The following is a 12,212-nucleotide window of genomic DNA, read 5'->3' as shown; positions in this document are numbered from 1 at the left end:
CTCTTGCTCGTTCCCTTCCCTCTCATCCATCTCTGCTGTTTTTTCTCTCTCCCCTTGTGCATGCACATTCTCTCATTCCTCACCCACCCACCCACCTACCTGCTCCCTCTCCTCTTAAAATTATAAGATGATTCCATTATACTTAGGGGCCTAAGTATAAGATAGTCACTGATGAATCCAATATGGGACTCAGGTGAAATTTCTTATGCAGAGAGTGGTGAGAATGTGGAATTCGCTATCACAAGGGGAGTTGAGACAAGGAAGCTAGGTGAATGCAAGAGGGAGAATGGAATATGTTGATAAGTTTCCATCAATAAAGGCAGGAGGAGGCTCATGTTGAGCATAAACCCTGGGATGGACCTGTTGGACCAATTGGCCTGTTTCTGTGCTGTATAAACTGACATATACCACAATATTGGCTGATTGGTTTATGTCACTGAACAATGGTGCAAACCTAATTTTGCTTAATCTTCTCCTTTAAAGGCTGAGTCAGGATAAAACGAGCAGTAAAATTCTAGTTTTTATGCTGTTGAGTCTGCATCTGCATGGACAGAACAGTCCATGCACTCAACTGCCAGCTTGATTTGTAACTGGCAGCATGTATATCCTATTCTGGCTCCCTTTCTATCTACATAAATCTGCCTGTGTCTCCACTACTCATTACCTACTTCATTAATTAAGATTTTGTGTCATTTACAGTCAGAACTGGTTGTAGCAATGGTAGGGAGCTGCTGTTTATTCAGTGCAGTTTTCTCTGCTCTCCCCTGACTGGTCTGACACCATAAAGAATTCCCATCCCTGTGGCATGTGGGAACATAGGAATTGCTAGATGAAGACCATCTAGTTCTTCTGCAATTCTGGTAGTCGTATGATACAGTAACAGTGAAGTTGTTGACTAATCATGGCAATCAATCTGTATCAATTTGTTTACACCAGAGCAAGGCATGAGGTGAGAGAAACTCCCAGTGGTGGAGAACTTTGGGAACCACGGGACCAAAGTCACTTATTTCTCCCAAACATGCTGCATTTGCCACACGTCATTCTTAACACTTCTCGCTTGGGAAGAAATGTGCTGCCTAGTCCAGGATAAAAGCAGAGGCCCAGGGGATCAGATTTTTCATGGCTGGTGCAATTGATTGAAGTGAATTTTGTTCCAACCTCACTTTTTTTGGTTGCATTTTTTAAAATGTCACTTATTTTGAATCCATATATTTTATCTGAATTTGTTATATTCCTCTTTTGTTCATTCTGTCTCTTTTACTGTGATGTTTAAAATTTACTCTCTTGTAACCATCCCCATTTCTTTCTTCCCTATTTTGTATTTCTGTGTATCTGACTGTCTGTTTCTGCTTTTCTTTTCCTGTTGGACCTCCTGAGACCTGCTGGAGAGTCTGTGTTCCAGCTGCTGCTGTCTTGGTTGCTCATTGAACAGGATGGGAATGAGAGGGGGGAATAATTCACTTGGCAGCAGTTGATTCCCTAGTGGCCTCTGATCAACAAGGGGAACACTTGTAAGCTGTTTAATGTCCCATTTTGGATTTGGTTTTGTCTTTAGCCATGTGATCAATGATGCAGCTTCCTTATCTTGTGTTAGCAGAATCGAGTATAGCTTGTATGTTCCTGCTCTTTATTGAGGCAACACCTTGCATGGGCCATCAACTATGTGATGAGTATTACTCGACTAAATCCCTCTACCATTAATCTGTTTCGCTCTGAAACCCACCTGCGCGTTCCCCTCACCCCTCCCATACCTCTCCTACCTTTGTCTTGCTATGTATCATAAACATTCATTCATTTCACATTGTTGGATTCCTTCTATCCACTTTCTGTTGATATGTTCTAGACTATATGCGCTTCTTGGTTTAACTTCCCCACATATTGACTGATAGGGAGGTTTGTTTTCTTCTAGTTCACTTTAGAGTTACAATTTCCGGTGTGTGCTTCCAACATTTTCCTGTGTGGCTGCTGGACAGGAGGGACAGCACTGACCTGGCAGATACTGAGTTTTGATGCCTGATGTCTCCTACTTGGCCTGTAGGACTAGTCCAGGTGCCCATCCCAACTGCTGCTGGCAATCCTCATCACTGAGGAGGTGTGGGAGATCTAGAGTGATGCAGACATAGAAATAGATGTTTCATGTCTTTATCTGGGACTTGAACCCTGGGCCTTCTGACTAAGACGACAGCACTACCACAGCGGACAGGCTGCAACATTCATTCTTGGAAAACTACTACTTTTGGTACATTTCACACTTTAAAAAATCTGTGTTTATGCAGCATCTTTTATGGCCTTTGGAGATCTCCAAGAGCTTTGTACCCAATTCGTACTTTTTTTTTTGAAGTGTAGTCATTGAGCCATTGTTGTAATGTAGGAAACACACCTGTCAATTTGTGCACAGAGAGATCCCACAAAATGCGACATGATCATATATCCCCTGCTCCAATTCGAAATGGGCAGATGGGGCTTTTGTTTAATGCTTCATCCAAAAGCTAGCTCCAACATAGATTATGCACTGAAGTCCCTGAACTGGGACTTCTGATTCAGACGAGAGCACTACCACTGAGCTACAGGCTGCATGGGGAAAGGGCAGAGGAATGGGACTAGCTGAGTTGCTCTTGCAGAGAGCTGGCACAGACATGACAGGCTGAATGGCCTCCTTTTATCTGTCCTATAACCATTCAACTATCTATCTCTGGTTGTCCCAGACTGCAATCTCAAGAGAGTGAGACAAACACTCGCCTCCTGCCCTGCCCTACAGCTGCATATTGAGGATTGGCTGGTTGGGCTCTGTTTGCTCACTCTGCTTAGGGGGCCTCGATGATAGGATATAGGAGCAGAAGGCCATTTGGCCTGTCGAGCCTGCTCCGCCATTCAAACAGATCATGGCTGATCATCTACCTCTGCCATTTTTTCCCACTTTTCCCCATATCCCTTGATATCATTAGTATCCAGATATGTATCGATTTCTGTCTTGAATATGCTCAATGAATGAGCTTTCACAGCCCTCTGGGATAGAGAATTCCACAGATTCACCACCCTCTGAGTAATGAAATTCCTCCTCAGATCAGTCTTAAATGGCCTGCCCCTTATTCTGAGACTATGTCCCCTGGTTCTAGACTCACCAACCAGAGGAAACATCCTATCCACATCGACTCTGTCAGGCCCCTGTAAGAATTTTGTAAGTTTCAATGAGATCACCTCTCATTCTTTGAAACTCCAGAGAATACAGGCCCAGTTTCTGCAATCTCTCCTCATAAGACAATCCCGCCATCCCAGGAATGAGTCTGGCGAACCCCTGCTGCACTCTCTGTAGATAAGGAGACCAAAACTGTACACAATATTCCAGCTGCAGTCTAACCAAGGCTTTTTATACAATTGCAGCAAGACATCTTTCCTCCTGTACTCAAATGCCCTTGCTATGAATAAAGGCCAGCATACCATTTGCCTTCCTAATTGCTTGCTGTACCTGCATGCTAGCTTTTAGTGACTCATGAACAAGGACACCCAGGTCCCTTTGGACATCACATCTCAACCACTCGCCATTTCGGAAATACTCTGCCTTTCGACCAAAATGAATAACTTCAGACTTATACACATTATATTCCATCTGCCATGTTCTTGTCCATTCACTTAGCCTGTCCAAATCCCCTTGAAGCCTCCTTGCATCCTCCTCACAACTAACATTCCCTTCTCGTTTTGTCATCAGAAAATTTGGAAATATTACAATTGGTTCCCCATATCCAAATTATTTATATGGATTGTGAACAGCTCTGATCCAAGCACTGATCCTTGCGGTATCCCACTGGCAACAGCCTGCTATCCTGAGAATGACTCATTTATTCCTACTCTGCTTTCTGTCTGTTAACCAATTCTCAATCCATACCAGTATATTACCCCAATCCCATGTGCTCTAATTTTGTTTACTAACCTCCTCCTAACCACCTTGTCAAAAGCCTTCTGAAAATCCAAATACACCACATCCACTGGATCTCCTTTATCTATGCTACAAGTAACATCCTCAAAAAAAACTCCCAACAGGTTTGTCAAACGTGATTTCCCTTTCACAAATCCATGTTTACTGTGCCCAATCATATCATTATTTTCCAAGTGTCCAGTTATCTCATCCTTTATCATAGATTCTAACATTTTCCCTACTACTGACGTCAAACTAACAGGTCTGTAGTTCTCTATTTTCTCTCTCACTCCTTTCTTAAATAGTGGGGTTACATTTGCTACTTTCCAGAATCTACAGAATTTTGAAAAATAACCAGCAATGCATCCACTCTCTCTATAGCCACCTCCTTCAGTGTTCTGGGATGTAGCTCATCTGGTCCAGGGGATTTATCAACTTTCACTCCAATTAATTTTTCGAGTACTACCTCTGTATTGACATTAATTTCTTTCAGTTCCTCATTTTTACAAGACCTTTTGGTTCCCCAGTATTTCTGGGAGATTTTGTCTTCCAACATGAAGACAGACACAAAGTAATTTCCTCATTCTCCACCACAAACACTCCTGTCTCTGCTGTAATGAACCCACATTTGTCCTTGCTAATCTTTTCCTTTTCACATACCTAAAGAAGCTTTTACAGTCAGCTTTTGTTTCTCGCTAGCTTGCATTCATAATCCCTTTTCCCTTTATCAGTTTCTTGGTCATCCTTTGTTGGATTCTAAATTGCCTCCAATCCTCAGGCTTGCCACTTTTTCTGGCAACCTTGATCTAATGCAATCTTTAACTTTTTTTTGTCAGCCACGGTTGATTCACCGTTCCTGTTGGGTTTTTGTGTCTTCGAGAAATATATATTTGTTGTAAATCGTGTAATACTTCAAACACTAGCCATTGCCTGTCCACTGTCAAATCTTTTAGTGTATTGTCCCAATCCGCCATAGCCAACTTGCCCCTCACACCTCCATAGTTTCCTTTGCTCAGATTTAAGACCCTAGTTTCAGAATGAACTGCAGTTCTTTCAAACTTACTGTAAAAATTCTATCATATTGTGGTCACTATTTCTTAATGCTCCTTTACAGCAAGGTTATTAATTAGCCCTTTCTCATTACAGAATCACAGAATAATACAGTGCAGAAGAGGCCTTTCGGCCCATCGAGTCTGCACCGATGCATTAAAGACACCTGACCTGTCTACCTAATCCCATTTGCCAGCGCTTGGCCCATAGCCTTGAATGTTATGACGTGCCAAGTGCTCATCCAGGTACCTTTTAAAGGATGTGAGGCAACCCACCTCTACCACCCTCCCAGGCAGGGCATTCCAGACCGTCACCACCCTCTGGGTAAAAAAGTTCTTCCTCAAATCTCCCTTAAACCTCCCGCCCCTCACCTTAAACTTGTGACCCCTCGTAACTGACCCTTCAACTAAGGGGAACAGCTGCTCCCTATCCACCCTGTCCATGCCCCTCATAATCTTGTACACTTCGATCAGGTCACCTTCGATCTAAGATCCTCTCTCACTAATGTACTGATATCATTGCATAATACTAAATCTAAATAGCCCAATCCTCAGTTGGTTTCTCAACACACTGCTCCAGAAACCCATCTCGTACACACTCCAGGAATTCATCCTCCACAGCATTAGTGCTAATTAGGTTTACTCAATCCATATGCAAATTGAAGTCAGCAGCTCTGATTTCCTGGTTTATACTGTGCCCAACATTACCACTACACTTTGGCCAATAAACAACTCCCACCAATGTTTGCTTCCCCTTGCTGTTTCTTAGCTCCACCCAAACTGATTCTACATCTTGCTCCTTCAATCTAAGATCCTCTCTCACGAATGTACTGATATCGTTACTTATTAACAGCGCTACCCCACCTCCCTTTCCCCTCCTCCTAAATGATGAATATACCTGAATATTCAGTTCCCAGTCTTGATCACCCTGTAACCACGTCTCCGTAATGGCAATTAAATCATACCCATTTACCTCTATTAGTGCCTTCAAATCACCTACCTTGTTGCGAATGTTGCGTGCATTCAGATAGAGTGCCCTTAACTTTGTCGTTTTAACATTATTTCTCATTCAGATCCTATTTGATGTTTGCCTCCCTCTTGTCTGCCTTCTAATTTTGCTTACTACTTTTCTACTTTACCAGTTTTGCTTCCCTCCAATCTGGGCTCCCTCTTAAGTTCCCAACCCACTGACAATTTCGTTTAAACCCTCTCCAGCAGCACTAGCAAATCTCCCCACAAGGATATTAGTCCCGGTCCTGCTAAGGTGCAACCCGTCCATCTTGTACAGGTCCCAATGGCTCCGAAATCTGATGCCCTCCCTCCCACACCAATTCTCCAGCCATGTGTTCAATCACTTTATCCCCCTATTCCTTGCTCACTAGCACGTGGCACTGGGAGTAATCCTGAGATTACTGCCTTTGAGGTCCTGGTTTTTAATTTCTTTCCTAACTCCCGAAACTCTGCTTTCAGGACCTCATCCCTCCTCTTACCTATGTCGTTGGTACCAATGTGGACCATGACCTCTGGATGTTCACCCTCCCCAGAAAAAGGTCCTGCAGCTGCTCCTTGACATACTTGACCCTGGCACCAGGGAGGCAACATACCATCCTGGTGTCATGTCTGCGGCTGCAGAAACGCCTGTCTGTTCCTCTAACTAATGAATCCTCTATCAATATTGCCCTTGCATCTTCTTTCTCCCCTCCGGTGCAACTGAGCCACTCGCGGTGCCACAGGCTTGGCTTTTGCTGCACTCCTCTGAGGAACCATCACCCTCACCAATATCCAAAATGGAAAACCGGTTAGCAAGTGAGATAGACTCAGGGGACTTCTGCACTACCTGCCTGGTTCTCTTAGACTGCCTGGCAGTCACCCATTCCCCCTCTGTGCCTGCACACTCTTAACCTGCAGTGTGACCACCTCCCTAAACATGCTATCCACATAGTTCTTTGTCTCGTGGATGCACCACTGTGTCTCCAGCCACCGCTTGAGTTCCAAAACCCGGAGCTCAAACTTCTGCAGCTGATGACGCTTCCTGCAGATATGTTTGTCAAGGACACATGCTGTGCCCACGACTTTCCACATACCATAGGAGGCACATTCCACTCAGCCGAGCTGCCCTGCCATACCTTATCTTTACAAACTAATTATTGGTAGTGTAATATGTAGAATGACATACCAATTACTCACCAATCAGCTTCCCCTGTATCGAAGTAAGAACCAAATGCTGGAGGTTGAAAAGGCAGAAAAAGACAAAAGAGTACCTCCTTCCCCTCTTCATTGAGCTCCCTCACATACCAAACTCTCAGCTTCACGCTCTATCCAAGAAGCACTTTCTAACTCGTAATCAGTAATAAATTACACTAATTAAATCCTTGGTAATTCTAACCTTACCACTTATAAGGTAGCTATTTGAAGGTTAAAAAAAGAGCTACTTTTTTGATTTTCCAGCTATTTGCAGGCACTCTTTAATGGCAGTTACTCACCAACCAATCAGCTTACAGTTTTCCTGTGATGTCACGGTTAGATTTTTTTTTTCCCCACTCTTTCTTCAAACCTATTGCGCACTGACCACAAGTCCCAACCACAGCCTGCCTCTCCGCTTTCCCAGGTAAATGTAGGCCTGAGCCCTGGACTTGATTTATAGCTCCCTCTCTCCGGTGTGCTTCATCACCAGTCTGCTGCCTCTCTGCTCTCCCAGGTAAGTAGGGGAGGGTCAGACTGCACAATCGCAATAAAAAGCCTCACAGTTATTGATTTATTTTAGATTCGTCTTTCACGTAAGCCCATCAACTGTCTAAGGTGTATGTAAAAGATTGCATGGCACTATTTCAAAGAAGAGAAATGGAATCCAGTGTCCTGGCCAATATTTATCTCTCAATCAACATAGAAAAACAGGTTTATCTGGTCATTATTATATTGCTGTTAATAGGAGGCTGCTATGTGCAAATTGGCTGTCACGTTTCCTACATTATGACAGTGATTACAATTCACAAGTATTTCATGGGTGTAAAGAGCTTTGGGATGACCTGAGGTTGTTAAAGGTGCAAATATAAATGCAAGTCTTTTTTCTTCTTTCTCAGGTGATAACATCAAAGATTTCCTGCTGAGTCTGCGCTACTTCCGGATCTTCATTGCTCTGTGGAATGTCTTCATGATGTTCTGCATGATTGTGTAAGTCCAGAAACTGCCATTTCCTTTCCAGTGAAAGTTTGTGTAAAAAAAAAAGGCTGTGTTTTACAGCAATCATTTATTTTTTATGGTGGATTTTTAAAAATTGCTTCATAGGACACTGCTTCAGCCTCTAGAGGATCAGTAGTAAACTAATAAAGCAACCTACTATCAGTGGCCCCTTTAAAAAAAAAAGGCAGCATTTGCTGACAATGCAACCACTAGGTGGCGCTGCAATGGCACATGCGCAAATGCAGCCTGTTAACTAAAATATCAGTCAGCGGTGTTCAGACAGCTGCCAGGACTTTGTAAGAAAAAAATCTTGTTTGGCTTTAACATTAAAGCTGAGTGTTAAGATAGCTTGAAGCCAACAGGATGGCATATGCTAGACTGCTTGGATTCTATTGTGATAAATTACTGATCTTGGTCCGCTTGAAACTGGGTCCCACAAACCTGCAGCTGGAGGAGAGCCTCAGACAATCTCTTCCTCCATTTGCGGTCGAGCCTTCAGCTGCCAAGAACCCCAAGCTCTGGAATTCCCTGCTTAAACCTCTCCACCTTCCTCTTCCTATTGGCACTTTAAAATTTATCTCTTTGACAAAGCTTTTGGATACCTGTCCTAATATTCCCTTATGTGGCCCAGTGTCAAGTTTGTTCGATGATGGACTGTGAAGCTCTTCAGTTGTTTTAATGCATTAAAGGTGCTATATAAATTTAAGTTGTAGGTTGAGATAACCCCACAGCTCGAGTCAGCACCCACGATCTCTCACGTTTCCAGCTCCATACCAGCTATGATGAAACATAGAACAGAGGCCAGCCGCCACCTTGCAGGAAGTGAGAGAGAGACTTGCTCAGCATCTGATTTAGAATGCTGTTAGCAGAAGCTCAGTCAGTGATCAAGCGCACTGTGGAAAGGGGGGTGGGGAGGTATTGATGGGCTACATCTCGCCCACAACCTGTAAAATACCTGGGGCCACATCTCGCCCACAACCTGTAGAATACCTGGGGCCACATCTCGCCCACAACCTGTAGAATACCTGGGGCCACATCTCGCCCACAACCTGTAGAATACCTGGGGCCACATCTCGCCCACAACCTGTAGAATACCTGGGGCCACATCTCGCCCACAACCTGTAGAATACCTGGGGCCACATCTCGCCCACAACCTGTAGAATACCTGGGGCCACATCTCGCCCACAACCTGTAGAATACCTGGGGCCACATCTCGCCCACAACCTGTAGAATACCTGGGGCCACATCTCGCCCACAACCTGTAGAATACCTGGGGCCACATCTCGCCCACAACCTGTAGAATACCTGGGGCCACATCTCGCCCACAACCTGTCGAATACCTGGGGCCACATCTCGCCCACAACCTGTCGAATACCTGGGGCCACATCTCGCCCACAACCTGTAAAATACCTGGGGCCACATCTCGCCCACAACCTGTAAAATACCTGGGGCCACATCTCGCCCACAACCTGTAAAATACCTGGGGCCACATCTCGCCCACAACCTGTCGAATACCTGGGGCCACATCTCACCCACAACGTGTAAAATACCTGGGGCCACATCTCGCCCACAACGTGTAAAATACCTGGGGCCACATCTCGCCCACAACCTGTAAAATACCTGGGGCCACATCTCGCCCACAACCTGTAGAATACCTGGAGCCACATCTCGCCCACAACGTGTAAAATACCTGGGGCCACATCTCGCCCACAACCTGTAAAATACCTGGGGCCACATCTCGCCCACAACCTGTAAAATACCTGGGGCCACATCTCGCCCACAACCTGTAAAATACCTGGGGCCACATCTCGCCCACAACCTGTAAAATACCTGGGGCCACATCTCGCCCACAACCTGTAGAATACCTGGGGCCACATCTCACCCACAACCTGTAAAATACCTGGGGCCACATCTCACCCACAATGTGTAAAATACCTGGGGCCACATCTCGCCCACAACCTGTAAAATACCTGGGGCCACATCTCGCCCACAACCTGTAAAATACCTGGGGCCACATCTCACCCACAACGTGTAAAATACCTGGGGCCACATCTCGCCCACAACCTGTAAAATACCTGGGGCCACATCTCACCCACAACGTGTAAAATACCTGGGGCCACATCTCGCCCACAACCTGTAAAGTACCTGGGGCCACATCTCGCCCACAACCTGTAAAATTAGCAATCAGGCTGTGAAGTGCTTTAAGATATCCTGAGGTTCTGAACCGTGCTGTATAAATGCAAGTTCATTTTTCAGTGCTTTGCAGAGAAAGGTACATATGTCACCAGGGCAGAGTTGTGTAAGACTGTTCTCATTAAGCTATGGTGTTTCAAAGTGGTCAATTTTGTCCAAAAAAAAGTGGCTGATCATTTTTTTATTGTTGGTTTCCAGGCTGTTTGGATCTTGAAACTTACTGATGCTGTGGAAATGGTGCAATTCAGGAAACCCCCTGGATTTGGATTCTTAGCAGGCTCTTTCCCTTCCCCATTATAACTGCTACATTTGTTCAGCTTTGAGGGTCAGGCATGTGTTTTTTCCATACCTACAACAATTGTACATGCCCAAAGTCTGGTTGCTCTGCAATAGAAGCGACAGAGGTGATGGCAGCTGTCCAGTGTAACTATCCCAGAATTTTCTCCTCACTCCCTGAACAAATCATATGTACAGAAAGTTTCCCACACACCTTCGCATTGCACAGTTGGAAGAGCTGGGTCACTGGTACTTATTCACAATTCTATTTTAGTTCATTCCAGATCTAAAACTTCAGGCTGTGACATGCTGTGGAATTCTGCCAGAAGAAAAATACTTATTGACTATTAAAATTATGTTGAATACCTAAACAGGTTGTTGCTATTTTAATTTTTTTCACTTTTTAAAGAATTCTTACAGGATAATTGTGTTGGTATTGAAAAAAATGCTCATTTTTGTGCGGTTGGGTGGTACTGACAGTTCATACTGGTAACTTAAGTGTACTCCTCGTGATCACATATGAGCTGTCTGCAAGTTTGAAAAGCGCAGTGCCCACCATAATCACATTGGTCCTTACTGGTACAGAAATAACAGCTAATTAACCCATGGTGTTTTATAGACTCGAGATGGTGAAGTCTGTGCTGAAATCTCTGCCGATTTGTAACTTGCACATCATGCACCCTTTTTCAATGACTTTTTATGTAGGTTTTGTTTTTTTTTTATCTCATTGTGACATTGTGCAATGAGTGTGGGAGAGAAAATGCAGTAAAAGTAATTGATGAAACTGCATCACAAAAAATTGATCCTGTTGAATTCTCAGTAAAAATTTGTTCAAATTTCTACTAATGGCCTGTCTATAACCATTAATCTGCTGCCACATACACTTAGTAATCATGGCTGACTGCACTTTGTACATTTTCCATAGAGAGTTATGTAGCTGATGTGGAACAGTACCCCAAGGAGTTATTCTCATTGCAACCTGAAACTTGCAGTCAGTACCTGTCCTCTTCACCTGCAGTGTTTTAACCAGCACTTGGCCAGCAAGAATCAGTGAAATCAACATTTCAGTGGGCGACAGTTTGTGTGACCAAGAGTTCATCACTCATTCAATACTGTTCCCTTCACTAAGTTAATGAGGATAATGAAAAGGTTCACGTTCTATGCCTAAGTATTATTTACCCATCCCCAACCCCACATGTTCAGCCACCACATTCAGGGTTACTGTCTATTGATTGCCTGGTTGGGTCAGTCACAAAAGTTTTTAATTTTTAAATAGTTCATGATACAATTATACATTCTGGTTGACCAGTGATCTGTGCACCATTGGTGTCCACAGGCCTTTGCTCAAAGTACTGCACATAACTTGGGCATTCGTAATTCCCAAGGCAATAATAGGCAGTGAATGTTTGCAGAGTAACAGGAGTAACATTACCATCTGTCAAAAGGGCAATGGTTACACCCGCAGTGCAATGGTCTCTGAACATGAAGTAATGTATACACCATGCTCTACTGTGAGGGGAGTGGCAAAATAAGTTCGAGGAGCAGCCCCTCTGAGTGTGGACACCATTGTGGCTTCAGCACAGGAATCGCTAAATTGCTTA

General features: G+C 44.1%; 1 protein-coding gene across 1 annotated transcript in view; it reads left to right on the top strand.

Annotated features, from left to right (window-relative positions):
• smim7 (small integral membrane protein 7) overlaps positions 1 to 10,982 on the top strand; it is a 39,990-nt gene extending 29,008 nt beyond the window's left edge. The window contains exons 4-5 of the mRNA XM_068015865.1: positions 8,043 to 8,133; positions 10,534 to 10,982. Coding sequence (XP_067871966.1) covers positions 8,043 to 8,133; positions 10,534 to 10,549 — 107 coding nt within the window. The 3' untranslated portion in view covers positions 10,550 to 10,982. The remainder of the gene's footprint in view (positions 1 to 8,042; positions 8,134 to 10,533) is intronic.
• The last annotated feature ends 1,230 nt before the right edge of the window (positions 10,983 to 12,212 follow it).

This window comes from Heterodontus francisci, chromosome 36 (genome assembly GCF_036365525.1).
Source record: "Heterodontus francisci isolate sHetFra1 chromosome 36, sHetFra1.hap1, whole genome shotgun sequence".
In the NCBI taxonomy this organism is placed as follows: domain Eukaryota; kingdom Metazoa; phylum Chordata; class Chondrichthyes; order Heterodontiformes; family Heterodontidae; genus Heterodontus; species Heterodontus francisci.
The sequence above is the reverse complement of the archived record's forward strand: the minus strand, read 5'-3'. Positions and strand labels throughout refer to the sequence as shown.